At 40.9% G+C, this 19,221-nt stretch overlaps 1 protein-coding gene across 6 annotated transcripts in view; it reads left to right on the top strand.

The window, feature by feature from the left end:
* Positions 1-19,221, top strand: part of ankib1a (ankyrin repeat and IBR domain containing 1a) — a 90,857-nt gene that overhangs the window by 22,853 nt on the left and 48,783 nt on the right. For all 6 annotated transcript variants that reach the window (XM_048554217.2, XM_048554235.2, XM_048554210.2 and 3 more), the window contains 5 exons: positions 1,484-1,784; positions 3,265-3,447; positions 11,147-11,264; positions 12,754-12,962; positions 18,479-18,567. In XM_048554217.2, coding sequence (XP_048410174.1) covers positions 1,484-1,784; positions 3,265-3,447; positions 11,147-11,264; positions 12,754-12,962; positions 18,479-18,567 — 900 coding nt within the window. The remainder of the gene's footprint in view (positions 1-1,483; positions 1,785-3,264; positions 3,448-11,146; positions 11,265-12,753; positions 12,963-18,478; positions 18,568-19,221) is intronic.

Here is a 19,221-nt window from a genome sequence, read left to right as displayed (position 1 = left end):
TAGATTGACCTTAGTAGGATAACAGGTCGGCACAACAGCATGGGCTGAAGGGCCTATAATGTGCTGTACTGTTCTGTGTTCTAAAGTACTAAAGCCAAATTTGTAGATGCCTTTAAAATAGGTGGGAAGGAAGTTAGAATGAAAAAGTCAGAAATTTAAAAGCCAGTATGGATAGGTTAGGTGAATGCCAAAATTTGGCAGATGACATTTAACACGAGTAAGTGTGAGATTATCCATTTTGGTTGTAGAACTCAAAAAGCAACTTATTATCTAAGTAGAGAGGAACTTTACAGTGCTTTGCAGAGGGCTTCTTGTGCATGAATTGCAAAAAAAGGTATGCAGGTACAGCAGGTAATAAGGCAAATGGAATTTTAGCACTTCTTGCTAAAGAAATAAAGTATAAAAGTATGGAAGCGTTGCTCCAGTGTACAAGGCATTAATGAAAACACACATGGAGTATTGTGCACAATTTTTTGGTCCCTTTACTTTAGAGAGAAGTAGTTGTATTGGAGATTCACTAGATCGATTCCAGCAAAGCAGGGTTTGTCTTATGAATGGCGTTTGAGCAGTTTAGGCCTAAATTTTCTGGAATGGAGAAGAATGATAGGAGATTTAATTGAGGTATATAAATTCGTGAAAGGGATTGACAAAGTAGACATTTCACATTTGGCAATCTAGAATGAAAGATCATAGCTTTAGGATTAGGAGTAGTAAATTTGAGTAATGAGAAATTACTTCTGTCATGGGGTCATGAATCTGGCACTCGCTACAGCAAAATATGGTGAATGCTAAGTCATTGAATATATTTAAGGAGGAAATAGACATTTTTAATTAATAATGGGTTGAACAGTTATGAAGAGACAGGGAATTGGAATTGAAACTGAACTGGGATCAGCCATTATCATATGAAATGGCAGAGCTGGCTCAAGAACCTGAATTGCTTACTCCTGCCCCTTGTAATGTCCTTGCAATGTGACTTCTATGAACATCTGACAATCTCTTTAACTTTAGCAGAAACTGGTGGGAAAGACAAATCCATGCCTACGTAGTTGTTAGGTACTTTTGAATTACTGTGAGGTTAGCACTGAATGCCGTTACTTCACTGCTAGCTGAAGAATCTAGGCTTTTGTTAACAGGTTTGATATGCTAACACCATATGTTTGCTAGCAAAGATTGTGTTTCACATTCAAGAATAAAATTTGTTTATGTTGTAACTTGCTTCAACTTTTTGCCAAAAGATCATAAAGAATATGCCAAAGTATTGGAGATTATTTGGAAGTGTTTTATGCCCCCAGGCTAGTTATAATAGGAAACTTTTGGTCTCTGCACTGCAATATTTTTAATAAAGGTCAGAATTGAATACTTTATTGTACAGCACATAAGTGGGTTTAATCAAAGCAATTGATATTAGATTAAATAGCAGAAATCTATGTGGATGATCATTTAACTTGGCTTTTAATGTCAGTTCTCTTCTGCCAAACAGAATATTCCTTTATAACAAAGATGGGAATCCAAACAAACGGAATGTACATAATGAAACTGCTTTACATTTGTTGTGTATGGGACCACATATCATGCTACCTGAAGCAGCCCTGCAGCCCCGCCTTACACGACCCAATGAAGATGATGGCAAGAGAGCAGAATGTCTTCAATTGATTCTTAAGTGGAAGGGTGCAAGGCTAGATCAAGGCGAGTTCGAGAAAGCTGAAAGCAATGCCACTGATAACAAAAAGTTTACACCTTTGCACTATGCTGCTGCCTCAGGGATGAAAACATGTGTAGAGGTAATTTCCATGGCATGGTTTCAATAATTCCCAGTTTGGATACTTGCATTCTATAAAACGAGAGATTGTATTGCTTTTCCAGAAGCCTGTTTGCTGATTTTTTTTTTGATCTTTTGTCCTCTTCAGTGAAATCAACTCTTAAATACTTAATTCAATTTTCAAATTTAACGTTGTTTTTAAAATATCATGGGGAGAATTTGCAAAAAAGTCATAATGATCATGTGTCTCTGTTATGATACTTTTGTGCACATAATTTTTTGACTCAATAATTTAAGTTTTGCTGAAACATGAAACGTGGAGAAACATCGTTTAAATACAAAATGGTGGGCCAGGAGGGTTGGCGAAACAATTCTCTCCATTTTTTTTCTGGTGCAGTCTTTATTCTTACTACTTCTCGGGGAGAGCAAACCAGTGGCAGATACTTGCGTGTGGGAAAAAAATAACAAGTCTTGAAATCACCACAGTTTTACAGGATAATTGTCACCTTTGAGTTACTTCCTTGGGCAACACAGATCTTGCGGTGATTGCCCAGGTACTCCTATTTGCTATCAAGTTTATGTGGTTGGCTGAACCCAACTTGGTTGGCAGCAATAAGAGGAACCTCTCTGTATACCTTCCAAAATCAAAGTTACTCAGAAATTGAGGCAAATTCTACAAGACATTGAAGTATAGTTGAAACACTTGCTGTGTTCTGTGAAATTCAACCACGTTGCTTAGAGTTATTTCAGTAGTTGCCTTTGTTAGTGCAGTATGGTACTAAGAAGACCAATTAAAATTGTAGTCAGTGTGGGAAGGAGTGCTAATCAAGGTTGTATCTTGCTCAGGAGCTGGTTGATAGTCACAGTCAGGACATATTGGTGCTGGAGTTTCCTGGGGATATTCTGGCTCAGTCAACCTCATCAATGACCTTCCATCCATTAAGAAATCAGATGACGACCACTAATAATCAAAACTGTTGTTGCATTCTTATCTGTAATTCCTAGACAATTAAGTAGTCTGCACACGTGTGTACAAAATACTAAACAAAATTTACGTTTGAGCTAATTTATGACAAGTAACATATATGACAGGAGTGCAAGGTGATGACCATCCATTACGAGAAGTGGTCTTCTCTTGTTATTCAACCACATTAGCACTGCTGGTACCACCGTCAAAATCTTGGGCTTTACTAATGGCAAAGTTCATTCATGATAATGTAGATAATCAAATCCGTGCAAGTTGTTATAAAGATATATTAACAGTATATTTTTCTTAATCTAAATATCATGAGTAGGGGTTTGCTGTCCCCTAGAAGTAGTAAGAATCAAGCACTTCCTATTTAGTGACAGTGGCGAGTGCTCATGTGTAATGTCCAACTGTTGTGCTGAGATTCACTGAAAATATCACCAATTTATGACTTGCATTTGCAAAGTCTGAAGTAAGTGACCATGCTGAAACTTAGAGAAAAAGATTTAGCTTTGTAAATTTTCTTTGATTTCAGCTTTTAGTTAAGTATGATGCAGACCTGTTTGCAGAAAATGAAAACCGAGACACTCCTTGTGACTGTGCGGAGAAACAGCATCACAAGGATCTTGCTCTCAGTCTCGAGTCACGCATGGTATTTTCACGAGATCCAGAAGCTGAAGAAGTGGAAGCAGAGTATGCAGCACTGGATAGAAGAGAGGTACAAAGAGTTGTTTTCACAGCTGTTTGGATACTAGTAGCACTGAATAAATGAACTGCACGCAATTGAATTCTCAATCTAAACAATCCATTCTGGTTTGTTCCCAATTATGCTGAAACAAATTGTATTTAACCACCATAAATCAACTCTTGGCTGAAGATGAAAATATTTTAGGGGCTGTTGTAACTATTTGTTTTCTTTTTCTCACCTTTGGTTTTTAAATGGAGTTGCAGTCGAGAATTGGGCTTTAAACTTCAATCAGCAGCTTGTTTATTTTTAAAAAGAGAGGGGAGAACAAAAGACCACTTTTCTGCTTGGAACCAACTTGGAAAGATAATGCAGATTCATTGCTTGTCTAAGAACACTGCAGATGATGTGGTACTGAGATGTTATGGCTCAGGGACTGGCTGCTAATTGGTTGGTGAATTGGTTAATCAAAGGAGAATTGGTCATGAGCCAGCCAATCACAGAAAAGCATAGTGAGTTGGTTCTGATTGCAGTTTTGGCCAAGAGGTAGTATTGTTTTCAAAGCTGTGGACTGGGAAACTTTTGTTTTTGGAGTTTTGTTCTCTAATTATTCTTGGTTATCGATTTGTTGACTTTTCTAAGATATGAATGGAATTCTAAAAAGTAAGTAAAAGGTCAAGACCAGTTTGCATTAACTCGTGACTTTGCAATTTAATTAAGATATATAGTCCTACATCTGTAATACAGCTCATAGTCACAAGATTTCACAAAGGGCTGGTATTCATCGATGATGAATTGGTAAATTACAATCCTCTTATTTTCTTCTTAATTTTTCCCTTAACTATGTTGGTGCACAAGTTGGAGTTTGTATTCAAAGAAGATTAGACTTAGAGAATTAATTGCCTTGTAATTTACACATGCTATGCCAAAGTAACATTCTTGATAATCAGTTAATTTTTGTTTAACTTACCAACTTGGTGTTCAAGATCTTTCATTGTAATTTCTGGTTAGGAACAATTTGAGCAATGTTGGAAGTCATTGAATGTTTTAATTGCTCTGTGTTATGAATCCAGTCTTGGGAAGCCTGATTTGGTTTGGCTTGGCTTGCAATCCATAAATGGTTGAACAGTGGTTATTAAATAGGAGTGCAGGAGGGTTTGAAAGGAGGACCTTGGAGAGCAGACATGAATATGAAATGTGATAATGGGAACTGCAGATGCTGGAGAATCCAAGATAACAAAGTGTGGAGCCGGATGAACACAGCAGGCCAAGCAGCATCTCAGGAGCACAAAAGCTGACGTTTCGGGCCTAGACCCTTCATCAGAGAGCATCTGATGAAGGGTCTAGGCCCGAAACGTCAGCTTTGTGCTCCTGAGATGCTGCTTGGCCTGCTGTGTTCATCCAGCCCCACACTTTGTTATCATGAATATGAAATGGTTTTGTTTGTACATTGAAATTGATAAATGATAGGGAAAAAGATGTTGGAATGGACCAGAGGTCAAAAGGACCAAGTCCTTTGAGAGTATGTTAAGACCTGAAGTTGCAGAGCTTGGTAACAAGGATGGCCATTGCAGGACTATAGACCCTTCAGATTTAAGGGAATGGTGGGGAGACTAGAAACCAACATAAATCAACGTGGATACTGTGTTGAAATTTATGGTATACGAAGCAAGTTCAATTTTTGGGAGTATAGTGAGATGAGGTTGAAGGCTGGGTTGAGTTTGGATAGGACATGGGAATGACATGAGAGAAGCTACAGAATGATAAGTAGTTTGGATGAGGATAAGCGGGAGTCTAGTGGGAAGGTTGATGTGGGAACGTGAACAAAGTTGCATGGATAGGCCGCTCACCCTCTTGTACCTGTGATGTCATTCTTGCTCATGGTTACATTACACCTCAATACCATATTTCTGTGCTCTTTCATTATCCCTCAATGTCATAAGTAATGGGAACTTACATAACAATTGAACTTCCATAGCCCCCTTGGCTAGAGAAATCCAAATGTTTGCCACTCTTAACAAAGAACTTCTTCCTCACAGTTATAAAAGCCTTCCCTTTTGTTTTTGTTTAATTCATTCACAGGAAGAAGGTATCACTGGTTAGGCAGCATTTATTGCCAATCCCTAATTACCCAGAGGGTTGTTAAGAGTCACCCACATTGCTTTCAGACCCACATTAGATCTAGGCCAGACCGCGTAAAGATGGCAGTTTCCTTCCCTAAAAGATATTAGTGAACCAGTGGGTTTTTTCCTGAAAATCAACAATGGGTTCATGGTCATCATTAGACTCTTTAATTCCAGATATTTATTGAATTCAAAGGCCACCATCTGCCATGGCGGGATTCAAACCTTGGTCTCCAGAACATTATCTGAGTGTCTCTACTAACAGTCTAGCAATAATACCACAGGGGTATTGCTGCCGCTGCCTCACCCCCAGCTTTATGTTGAGATTGTCCCCTGATTCTGTAACCCCATGCTAGGAGAAATATCCTTTCTGCATCTGCTGTGTCTAACACCTGTACAATTTTGTACACTTCAATGAAATAGCCACAAACATTACATCGGACAGACAGGAAGGAAACTAGCCATCAGAACATATGAACATCAACTAGCAGCAAAACGGCACTATGAGCTCTCCTTAATATCGGTACACTCAGACAATGAAGGCCATCAGTTTAACTGGAACAAGGCAACCATGGCAGCCCAAGCCAAAGACAGACACACACGGGAATTCCTAGAGGCATGGTTCTCCAACCGTAATGCAAACAAACATATAGAATTGGACCACTTATACAAACCCATATAGATCAAAACTGGAAATGGCAGTACTCCCCATAATGGACCAGACAGTATAAATTCCAAGCAGAGTAGAATAACATCACTTCATTGGAGGCTCTGCTGAAGATAGCATGGTGACGAAATGTCTGAACAAGAACAAGCCAGCTCGCTGAGCAAGTCAACAACCTCAAAGAAATAGATTTCCAGATGCTAAAGATGTCAAGCAGTTTGGGGAGAGTGAAATATGGTGTTTGAGTGATTGTCTGTAGAAGATCAACCAGAATTATTTTGAATGACAGACCAGCCTCAAGAGGCTGAGTAGCCTACATTTCCTTCTGTGTTCATGTTTATATCACAGCCTGACAGCCTTGGAATGCCAATTAATCCTAACTTGTTTTCTGCCAGTTGATAAATCCTTCAGCCATGCTGGTATATTACCCCACATAGTTTAATTTTGTTTACTAACCTGTGTGGGACTATATCAAATCTTATGAAAATCTAAACACACCATAGGTTTTGTCCCCTTATCAACTGGGCTGGTAACTCTCTCAAAACTCACCTTCGTTCAAAGGGCAGTATGATGACTCAGTAGTTAGCACTGCTGCCTCACAGTGCCGGGGACCCAGGTTCAACCAACTGTCTGTGTGGAGTTTGCCCATCCTGTCTGTGTCTGCGTAGGTTTCCTCCAAATGCACCAGTTTCCTCTGGCAGTCCAGAGATAGGCAAATTAGTTGGATTGGCCACGCTGAATTGCCCCATAGTGTTCAGGGATGTGGAGGTTGGGTGTATTAGCCATGGGAAATGTAGGATTACGGAGATAGGATAGGGGTGTGGGTCTGGATGGGATGCTCTTCAGAGGGTCCCGTGGACTTGATGGACCAAATGGCCTGCTTCCACACTGTAGAGATTCTATGAAATTAAAATGTCTATAAGGTTTGCCAGGCAAGATTTCCCATTCATAAATCTGTTGTTAACTGTGCAACCAGTTATTTTCTACATATTCATTAGTCAAATCAAACAGAATCAGAGGGCGGAGATGGAAAAGTTTTGTTGGCAGGATATGCCAAGTAGAATCCCTCGAGGTGGGGGTGGGGGCAGGGTGGAGCATCTGTGCTGAGGCTTCAAAGTTTTACAATTTACATAATTGACTTACATAAGTGGAGTGGAGAGAAGCATTAAGAGATAAATTCCAAGATCACCGACATAGATCGGAAAGGGCATTGTGAAGAAAATGTAAAGAATCTGCAAACAGTTATGGATTGGTTGATTTGAGTGAGCAAAAGCCTGGCATGTAGCATATAATTTGGGAAAATGTGATGTTATTCACTTGGATAGGAAGAAAATAAGCAGTATTGTAGAAATAGAAGGTGGCTGTGGAATTCCAAGATGCAGAAGAATCTAAGCTGTACTTCTGCTTTGTTGAAGATTGATCTAGACTCAATGTTAGCTTGCTTTGTGACAATGGATGTTGCCTACCCACTGTGATCTCCAGCATTTTTTTTGTTTTCAGTTGAGATTTCAGCATGTGCAGCAATTTGCTCCTGCAGAAGAATCTAAATATTTTAGTATATTAAGCACAAGATGTTAATATTCAGGTACAATTGGGAGCAGTCTAATTACAGCTGCATTAGTCTTGAACTGGAGAAATAAGAAATGGGGGTGGCTGTCGAAGGTAAATCCACATCTGACATATGGGAGTCTTTTAAAAGGCTAGTGGATCAGAGTTCAGGACCAGAAGATGAAAGATAAGAGTAGGAAGATTCAGGAGCCATGGAGATTGAGAGATATTGAAAATTTAGTTAAAAAGATAGAGGAAGCATGTATAAGGTTTAGGAAGCTGAAATCAGAGTAGGTCCTTTAATGTAAAGGATGCAGGAAGAAACTGAAACAAGGAACTAAGAGGGCAACAAATGGTCATGAAATGTCCTTGGTAAGTAGAATTGAGGAGAATTCCAAGGCATTTTATACATATATTATGATCAAGAGGATAACTCGGGAAAGGATAGGTTTATTCAAGAATCATGGAAGGAATTTGTGCACGCAGCCAAAAGAAGCGGACAAGGTCCTTAATGAGTACTTTGTATTGGATTTCACCAAGAGGGACATTGCTTATGGTGAAATTAGGAAGCAGTATGTTGATATTAGAGATAACAAGGTGGAGCTGGATGAACACAGCAGGCCAAGCAGCATCTTAGGAGCACAAAAGCTGATGTTTCGGGTGAAAGTTCTAGACCCGAAACGTCAGCTTTTGGGCTCCTAAGATGCTTGGCCTGCTGTGTTCATCCAGCTACACACTTTGTGATCTCAGATTCTCCAGCATCAGCAGTTCCCATTATCTCTGATATTAGAATTAGGTTATTATCACATATACTCAAGCACAGTGAAAAGTTTACAATCTCGCCCCTTACCAGCACCGTCTTAGGTACAGCGTACCTAGGTACAAGTCTTGGGATGCAAGTCCATAGCTCCCTGAAAGTGGCAGTAGAAGTGGCTAAGATGCTGAACAAGGTATACAGGACTATTGTCTTCATCACTGAATGTAAAAGTTGCCAAGACATGTTGCAGCTATATAAAATTTCAGTTCGGCCACAATTGGAGTATTGTGTGCAGTTCAAGTGGCCAACCTATTGGAGAAGAAGTTTACCAGGATGTTGCCTGGATTCGAGTGTAAGGACAGCACAGTGGCTCAGTGGTTAGCACTGCTGCCTCACAGCGCCAGTGACCTGGGTTCAATTCCTGCCTTGTGTGACTGTCTGTGTGGAGTTTTTACATTCTCCCCGTGTCTGCTTGGGTTTCAACTGGGTGCTTCGGTTTCCTTCCACAGTCCAAAGATGTGCAGGCTAGGTGGATTGACCATGGTAAATTGCCCGTAGTGTTCAGGGATGTGTAGATTAGGGATGGGTCTGGGTGAGATGCTCCGTGCATTAGTGCGGACTTGTTGGGCCGAAGGGCCTGTTTCCACATTGTAGGGGTTCTGTGATTTCCGTGAGAGGTTGGACAAACTTGGGTTGTTTTCACTAGCGCATCGGAGGCTGGTCATGGTCAGATGGATGGTGTGACCTGGTAGAAATATATAAAATTATGAGCAGCGTGGACAGGATAGATGGTTGGAGTTTTTTTTCCCAGGGTGGAAATGTCAATACTAAGGTGCATAGGTTTAAGAAGAGAGAGGAAAAGATGAAAGGAGATGTGCGAGGAAAGTTGCTTTTTACCCAGACGGTAGGATGTGCCTGGAATATTCTGCCAGGACGGATGGTAGAAGCAGATACAAAGGCAACATTTAAAAGGCATTTAGACAGATTCACGAACACGCAAGGAATAAAAGATTACAGACAACGTGCAAACAGATGGGATTTGTTCAGAACAGTATCGTGGTCAGCACCAACGTGGGCCTGTTCCATACAGCATTGTTCTATTAAGGTCAGAAGTGCAGATGTTCACTGCACAATATTTAGCACCATTCGTGATTCCTCAGATACCAAAGTAGTCAGAGTTCAAATGCATCAAGATCTGAACAATATCTAGATTTCTTGTAAGTAATACGTCTTGCGAGTGTGAGGCAATGATCATCTCCAACAAGAGAGAGTCTTGCCCTCACCCATTGATTTTCAATGACGTAACTATACTGAATTTGCCCCTCTATCAAAATCCTGGGGATTGCTTTTGACTAGAAACATGTTTAAGGTGTTGTGCTGATACTTACCAAAGCTTATCAGCAATCTTCCAAGCCCACAACCTCTACCATTTAGAAGATCACAGACAGTGGATACTTGGCAGTACCACCACCTGCAAATACCTTTCCAAGCCACCCCACATCCTCACTTGGAAGTATATCGCCATTCCTTCGATGTTGAGTCAAAATCCTTGCACTTCCTCCCTAACAGAATTGTGGGTGTGCCTGCACCAAATGGACTGCGACAGTTCCAGAATACAGCTTACCATGACTTGAGGGCAATTAAGGATTGGCAATAAATGCTACCAAGCCAGATAACCCCATATCCCTTGAATGATCTTTTTTTAATATGAGAATGTTGTTAAACTTTGGAGCTTTGTGCCTTTGAAGATAAAAGAGGCAGTAGCAGGGTCATTGAATATTTTCAAGGCAGAAGCAGGTTTTTTTACTTATGCTACAGAATCCAAGATAGTCAGGTTGAAGGGAATTTGGAATTCTAAATGCAACCAGACCAACCATGATATTACTGAATGTCAGGTAGACAATAGACGTAAACTTGAGGAGCCAAATGACCTACTGTTCCAGTATTATTTGTTCGTCGGTGGTGACTGCTGAACTGAAAGTCTCAATTTCATTTACATTTAATTCCATAAATCCATATTTCAAGCATTGCCACCTTTGCTGTCATACTATTTCTTCTGATCTCGCATGCAACTGGCTTCTTCTTCCATTTTTACACCCTTCTGTGTTTAGCAATCTCTGCATTGTCTCGGCTCAACTTCTCTAACTCTCTCCTTGCCAACATTTGGATGATTCACTATATGAAAAGAGAAAGCTGTCAACATATTGAGAACTCTGCCAGCCAAAGCCTGTCAAAAATACTCTTTACCCTTCAGCATCAGTTTTGTTTTTACTGACCTGTTCCAGGTCACCATTCCCATTTCAATCATGGAAATTTCATGGAACTAAGTTAAGTCTGGGAAGTGAAGAAGCTGGTAACCAATTTCTCCTAAAATAGATATGATTATTGTTCAATTTGAAACTGTTGCCTTGTTTTAGCGTTTTGACATGTTAACTCCTCTATCCTGATGAGTTGTTCATCGTAGTTTCAACATTTAAGATAAAATAAGAATCTTTTTGCAAGTGATTTCCATGTTTATGATAAACTTTCTAACAATAGATGACATGTACAGAATATCATTGGAGGAGCTGGATGTTCAATTTACCACTATCTATCCAATTAATTTTTCTTTCTCTTCTCACCCACCCACCCACTCTGAAGCCATATGAGGGCCTAAGGCCACAGGACCTAAGGAGGCTGAAAGATATGCTGATAGTGGAAACTGCAGACATGCTTCAAGCCCCACTTTTTACTGCAGAGGCACTGCTCCGAGCTCACGGTAACTTTATTAATTGTTGAGGTCATCGATTTAAATATTCTGTCACAACTTTGCTGCTCCTTTTACAATTCAGTGTCCAAATTCAAATTTTGTGTTTCAATAATTGCTTGTTGGTTACTAGATGCTAATTGACATGTAGGTACATTCTTTTAAGTGTTTGGTCTCAAAGTGCCGTTGTGATTTGGGGCAGTTCTTGTGAAATGTATCAATAGAGGACACAAAGGGAAGATGTGATAGGTAATGACTTCACACTGCAAGTAGCAGAAATAGTGAAGATTTGTTTGTCGAACGTGAAGGCTGGTGGGTTGGAAAGTGGGGAGCATGTGAGCCCTACTCTGGTTTTGGGAATGGGGAAAAGGTGGGAGAGAAAATGTGGGAAATAGATTGGGAATTATTAAGGGCTTATTGGAATATTATGCTTTCAGGAAGTGGAGTAGAAGGAGGTGTAATCAAAATAATTTTGGGAATCGGTGGGTAAACCATGCATGTTGATCAATAGCCTATCCTCAGAAACTGAAATATAAATGGGAAAATTTGAATACGGACCATGTGAAAATCAAGATTGCAAAAGTTGGAAGCAAAATGGAAATTCTCTTGGTCAAAGGTAAGTCAAGAAGTGGTGCTGATGTGCAGTTATCAAAAGACAGGGAAAATGAGGTAATGGAGGGAATCAGAGTTGGAAAGAAACTAAGAATGTTTCATGTAACCAAAGAGAAAGAAGACGTATCTAGAGCTGATACAGATTCCCAGAGCAGAATTTATTTAAGCGTGAATCTGAGGAGGAGTTTTGTGTGAGAAGTTCAGCCAAGTTGTACGACATTGGCCCAGGCCTGAACATTGCTCATGACCAAAGGGGATGCAAAATAGAGGGTGCTGGATGTCTGTTGTGACAGAAGCAGTTCAGTTGAGGAATTTCTTGAAGTTGTGGAAGACCATGAGAGAGTTGTGGGTATTAGCAGAAATAAACTGGACAAGGGAGAAAAAATAAATACGAGATGACAGGAAATGTGGCAAGAATTGGTTAAAACTGGAAATTTGATTGGAAACATGACTCCTGTTCCCCTCTGTGTCTAACAATAAAGCCTTATTTCCAGCCTGTAATGCTTTTAAACCGTTAACTTTTGATCCTTTTTGGACATGTTTTTCTTTGTCTTTTCCTCTGCTTTTTCAGCATCTTCCATTCCACAAGATCAGAGTTGCTACACTTTTTCTTGGTTGCAATGTTTCTTTCTCCACTATCGTGGCACAAAATTCCTTTTTCTTTCTTCTCCCTTGTTCTTTCTCCTTCCCATGAATCATCCCTATGGTCTGGTGAGTGCGTTTTGTGGTAGCTCAGTGGGAAGAATTGATTAATGCCATTTTTCCTCCAGTTTGTAAACCTGTCATGAAAATACAGTCAAATAAGAACCGTAATCAAACCACAGTAATTTAAGGCCACTTTTAACAGTACTAACTTTGTGTTTCCTGTTTTCAATGTGTATTTTCATAGACTGGGATCGAGAAAAACTGCTTGAAGCCTGGATGTTAAACCCTGAAGACTGTTGCCAACGTTCAGGCATTCAGATGCCAATTCCACCACCTAGTGGATATAATGCATGGGACACTCTCCCCTCACCTCGAACCCCTCGTACCACCCGTTCCTCAGTCACATCTCCAGATGATGTCAGTTTATCTCCCACTGATGAGGACACACTTGTGGTATGTTAGTGATTTTACTTGGAAAATATTTGGCTAATGAATCCTCTGCTTGCAGAATATAAAAGTAGCCTTAACTTCAAGATTTGTACAAGGATACGAACATGAGTTATATATAGTCAAATCTTTTATTTACCAAAACTTTGTTTGATTGAACGGAATTTTAGAGATGCACTGAAGTGATATAACTTCGAATCTGTATGCCATATGAATAATTGCTATTTGTCATAGTTTTCCGACCATCTTTGCCAGAATTGTTGGTTTTTAGGGTGATATTTTTCACCTCCACTTCCCTTCTGTTTACCCATTATCCTTAATTATCTTAGTTATTGAAAATATGTCTACCTCACTGTTGAATATACATGACAATCTAGCCTTAACAATAGTCTGCAGTAAGGAATTCCACAGATTCCCCACTCTAAGAGAAGAAATTCTTGCTCATCTCTCTCAGACCTCGGTTACACCTTTGTTCTGAGATTAAGTCCTCTGGTCCTAGACTGCCGTACAAGGGGAAACAACCTCTCTGCATCTACCCTGTCAAGTCCTCTAAGAATCATAGAATCTCTACAGTGTGAAAACAGGCCCTTCAGCCCAACAAGTCCACACTGACCCTTAGAGCATCCCACCCAGACCCATCCCCCTTTAACCCACCTATTTTACACATCCCCGAACACTATGGGCAATTTAGTATGACCAATCCACCCAGCTGGCACATCTTTGGACTGTGGGATGAAACTGAAGCACCCGCAGGAAACCCACATAGACTCGGGGAGAACGTGCAATCTCCACACAGTCGCCTGCGGGTGTGCTCGAGCCCACGTTCCTGGCGCTGAGGAAGCAGTGCTAGTCACTGAATCATTGCGCCACCTACCACAAAAGGTAGCATCGTTAAGCAGACCTTAAATGAGTCAAAACTTGATATGCTGTGCAAATAACGGATACTTCACATTAAGGAGCCACATCTTTATTGACTAGTTTTATCAGATATAGCATGCGAAACATAAAAGTCACCTCTCATTCTTCTAAACCACAGTAAATATAAGCCTTAACCAGTTAGCTTCTCAGAAAACCATCCCTCCATCCTTGGGAGCAGCCTAGTGAATTTCTCTCGACTACCTCTAATGCAGTATATGTTTCCTTCATTAAGGGCTACAGTATTCTTGCTGTGATCTTGTATAGTTGTGTAGATTTGTATTAGCAAAACCTCTGCAAACTCTTGTCATCCTCACCATTTGCCTTCCTACGTATTTTTTTTTCTTGCCTAGTGAAATGTTCGATTTCCCAGGTGGTAGTACCTTCAGAAAGCAATCCTCCCATCTATGTTGGAATAATAGTGAGGCTGGAAATACAAAGATAGGCCAGATGAATGCGTGACTGGGGACCTGGTGTAGGGGGCTGGGTTTTCAGTTCCTGGATTATTGGGATCTCTTCTGGGGGTAGAGGTGACCTGTACAACAAGGACAAGTTACACTTGAACTGGACAGGATCCAAAATCCTTGCAGGGAGATTTGTTAGTGTTACCCAGGAGAGTTTAAACTAGTTTGTTAGGGGTGTGAGACTCTGAATAAGAGAGGAGTCATCGAGAGGTTGGGAATAAAACATTGGCCATCGAAAACCAGTTTACTATTCAGGATAGCCAGGGGCACAGGAAAGGGAGGGAAAAGATTACTGGTTTAAAGTGCATTTATTTCAAGTATGAGGCCTGACTGGTAAGGCAGATGAGCTCAGAGCACGGATTGGCTCTGGGGACTGAGATGTTATAGCCATAACAGAAACATGGCTGAGAGAAGGACAGGACTGGCAGTTCAGTGTTCCAGGATACAGAAGCTACACGTATGACAGAAATATAAGTAAGTGAGGAGAGGGAAGTTTGCCTTTTGATAAGGCAGGACATAACAACGGCGCTTAAAGGATATTCTCAAGGGATCACCAAATGAGGCCAGAGGTAACATGGATGAGCACAGCAGGCCGAGCAGCATCAGAGGAGCAGGAAGGCTGATGTTTCGGGCCTAGACCCTTCTTCAGAAATGAGGCCATGTGGTTAGAACTTAGGAACAAGAAGGGGATGGTCACTCTGTTGCGACTATATTATAGGCCCCCAAATAGCCAGTAGGTACTGGAGGAGCAGGTGTGTAGAGACATTGCAGATACCTGTAGGAATAATAGAATACTATTGGTTGGAGATTTTAATTTCCCCAGTATTGAGTGGGTCATCCAGAATGTAAAAGGCCTGGACCGGGTGGAATTTGTCAAATGTGTCCAAGAAAGTTTCCTAAATCAATATGCAGAGCGCTCTACTTGGGAGGGTGCAACACTGGTCCTTCTGTTAGGAAATGAGTTCAGACTCGTGACTGAAGCATCAGTCAGAGAGCACTTTGGGTCCTGTGACCATAACCATCATAGTTTTAAAGTGGTTATAAAAAAAAAGGACAGGTCCACAGGTTAAGCCGCTGACCTAGAGCAGGGCTGATTTTGGGGCCATTAGGCAGGATCTAACAAAGATCGATTGGAAAGTCTATTTGAAGGAAAAGGCACGACTGGCAAATGGGAGGCTTTTAAAAGACTGATCTTCAGAGTCCAGGGACAATATGTCCTGTAGGGGTGAAGGGGAAAAGCTGACAGGGTTAGGGCTCCCTGGCTGATGAGAGATATTGAGGCACTGGTCAGGAAAAAGAAGGAGGCATACATTGGGTCTAAGCTATTGGGCTCAAGTGAATTCTTAGATGATAATAAAAAGTGTAGGAGCGCACTCGAAAGGGAAATCAGAAGAGCAAAAAGAGGGTCTGAGATGGATCTAGCAGATAAGGTTAAAGAGAATCCCAACAGGTTCTAAAGTTTTATATTAAGAGTAAGAGGGTGGCTAAGGAGAGAATCGGTCCCTTAAAGATAAGCATGGCCATCTATGTGTGGAGCCACAGGAAGTGGGGGTGATTTTTAATGAATGTTTCTCCTCAGTGCTTACTCAGTGGTGAGCTGCCTTTTTGAACTGCTACAGTCCTCCTGCTGTGGGGTGAACCACAATGTGATTAGGGAGGGAATTCCAGGTTTTTGACCTAGTGACAGTGAAGGAACTGCGATATACTTCCAAGTCAAGATGATGTGACTTGGAGGTGATGGTGTTCCCATATATCTGCTGCCCTTGTTCTTCTAGAAGGAAGTGGTCGTGGGTTTGGAAGGTGCTGTCTGAAGATCTTTGGTGAATTTCTGCAGTTCATTCTTGTAGATAGTACACACTGCTGCTACTGAGCGTCGGCGGTGGAGGGAGTGGATTCTTGTGGATGTAATGCCAGTCAAGCGGGCTGCTTTGTCAAGCTTCTTGAGAGTCATTGGGGCTGCACCCATCTAAGCACGTAGGAAATATTCTATCGTGCTTCTGACTTGTGCCTTGTAGAAGTTGGACTGACTTTAAGAAGTATTCCCAGCTTCTGGCCTGACAAATCATTTGGAGCTTTTTGAAGAGATAACCAAGAGGATAGATAAGGGTAGCGGAGTGGATGTTGTCTTTCTGGACTTTAGAAAGGCCTTTGACAGGATCCTACACAGCATGCTAGTCATGAATGTTAGGTCATATGGAATCCAGGGAGAGCTAGCTAATTGGATTCAAAATTGGCTGAATGGTGGGAAGCGGAGGTTGATGGGTGAAGGTTGTTACTCAGACTGGAGGCATGTGACTAGTGGTGTGCCACAGGGGTCAGTGCGGGGACCTTTGTTATTTACGTAAATGTCCTGGATGTGAATGTACAAGGCATAATTAATAAGTTTGCGGATGGTGCAAAATTGAGACGTATTGATGCTAGTGAGGAAGCTCGTGAAAAATTAGAGGGATCAGATGGGGAAGTAGGCTGAGGATTGGCAAATGCAATTCAATACAGATAAGTGTGAGGTGTTGCACTTTGGAAAGTCCAACCAAGGTAGGACTTATACTGTAAATGGTAAGGTCCTGAGGAGTGTCGTGGAACCGAGACACCGAGGAGTACAAGTACATGGTTCATCAAAAGCGGCATCACAGGTGGACAAGGTAGTGAAGAACGCATTTGGCATGCTTGTCTTCCGTCAGTCAAGGCATTGAGTGTAAGCATTGGGACATCATGTTACAATTATGTAAGTCATTGGAGAGGCCGGATTAGGAGTATTGTGTAGAGTTTTGATCAGCCTGTTATAGGAAAGACATAGCTAAACAGGAAAGTGTGCAAAGAAGATTTGAGGATGTTGCCAGGACTAGTTGGCCCGAGTTATAGGGAGAGGTTGGCCAGGATACAACTTTATTCCTTGGTACGTAGGAGAAGGAGGGATGACCTTATTGAGGTGTATAAAATAATGAGGGACATAGATAGGATGGAGGCTTATAGTCTTTTTCCCAGGGCTGGAGAATTGAAAACTAGAGGGCATAGGTTTAAGGTTTAACTAGAGGGAATAGATTTAAGAACGACCTGAGGGGCAACTTTGTCACGCAGAGAGTGGTGCGTATATGGAATGGACTACCAGAGAGTGGTCGAGACAGCACGATAAAAACATTTTAAAAACATTTGGATAGGTAAATGGATGAGAGGGATTTAGAGGGATATGGACTAAATGCGGCTAATTTGAACTAGCTGAGCAGGTACCATGGCCAGCATAGAGCGGTTTTGGCTAAAATGACTGTTTCCATTACTCATTGACTCTATGACTGTAACTAGCCAACAGAAAATTTGAGCTAATATTCTCAAATGTGAATTTTGGGAAATTTTTATAAACTTGTTGAATTTTAACATTCAAAAAAGAAATTTGAAAACCTAGCGATCAACCAAAAGGACTACAGTGCAATATTTCGTATTTTAATACAAATTTCTTGCGTAGCTGATGCTATCAGCTCAGTTCTAAATTTTATCCTTCTCCACCAACGCCTGAAGAGTTCAAGATAATAAAATGTGAGGCTGGATGAACACAGCAGGCCAAGCAGCATCTCAGGAGCACAAAAGCTGACGTTTTGGGCCTAGACCCCTCATCAGAGAGGTCTCGAAATGTCAGCTTTTGTGCTCCTGAGATGCTGCTTGGCCTGCTGTGTTCATCCAGCCTCACATTTTATTATCTTGGATTCTCCAGCATCTGCAGTTCCCATTATCACCTGAAGAGTTCCCTTGTATTATGAAATCATAAATTCAATTCGTTTTTCCTGGGTCCAGCATAGTAGGTATGCTACTTCCAGTTGGCATATATTTGAATTCTCCTTTGTATGCTTTGCCATTCTTCACGGTTACCTATGAGATGTGAATTCTTTCATCACTTTTGGTTAAGTCTGCTCTCTGAGGCGCTTTACAGCCGAACTATTCAAGCTGTTCGCTTACTGCCACGAGGCTTCGTGGATCAACGGAGACTTCTCCCACTAGTTGTAAGCAAAAGAAAACCAGGGTGCCTTTCCACAAAAAACAGACTTGTGTCCAAATTGGAACAGTTTGAAAATTGTGATAATGGTTCACAGTCTTATGTAAAACAAAAACATGCAACTTTAATAATAATTTGCAATAATTTATTTTCCACAGTGTGGCATTTGCTTGTGCAACATTTCTGTGTTTGAAGATCCTGTAGATGTGCCTTGTGGTCATGAATTTTGCCGAGGATGCTGGGAAGGGTAAGTATCATGCTGAAATTGATGTGGAGGTGCCGGTGTTGGACTGGGGTGGACAAGATTAAAAATCACGACACCAGGTTTATTTGGAATCACAAGCTTTCAGAGTTTCACTCCTTTTTCTTGAAACAATGGGGAAGTAGCTTACATCAGAGTGCAGAAATGTCTTTTTCAAAGGTACTACCCCACCCCTTTCCCATTTCTAATCCTGTAATTACGGTACTAAATATTATGCTTTCTATTCTGCAGGTATCTTGGGAACCACTGTAGAAAGTATTTTTGCTTATTCTTCTATTTTGCTGTCTGGTATATTAAATCCGAGGCATGTTATGTTTACAGCTGAAGAGAAAATGCTTCTCTTGTAGTTGACACAATAAAAAAATTTAAAAGGACCAAATGGATGCAGTTCTACCTAGATGGAATAAGATATTTCCAAACTGATCAGATTAATGCATTTGGCCACGGGCTGTTAAAGAAAGGGGACTGTCCTTTGCCAGTCATTGACACAAGCATTCAGCAGTTCATTGGAGGCAAAAATCTTGCCTGTGATCCGGAAAGAGGTCTATGTAGGCTTGCAGTTCAGTGAGTTAGAAATGGGAATTTACAAAGTCACTCGAGTTCAAGGCAAGTTTATAGAAGGGATTGTTAAAGTGTACT

The sequence above is a fragment of the Stegostoma tigrinum genome, chromosome 2, assembly GCF_030684315.1.
Source record: "Stegostoma tigrinum isolate sSteTig4 chromosome 2, sSteTig4.hap1, whole genome shotgun sequence".
NCBI classification, from domain to species: Eukaryota; Metazoa; Chordata; class Chondrichthyes; order Orectolobiformes; family Stegostomatidae; genus Stegostoma; species Stegostoma tigrinum.
The sequence above is the reverse complement of the archived record's forward strand: the minus strand, read 5'-3'. Positions and strand labels throughout refer to the sequence as shown.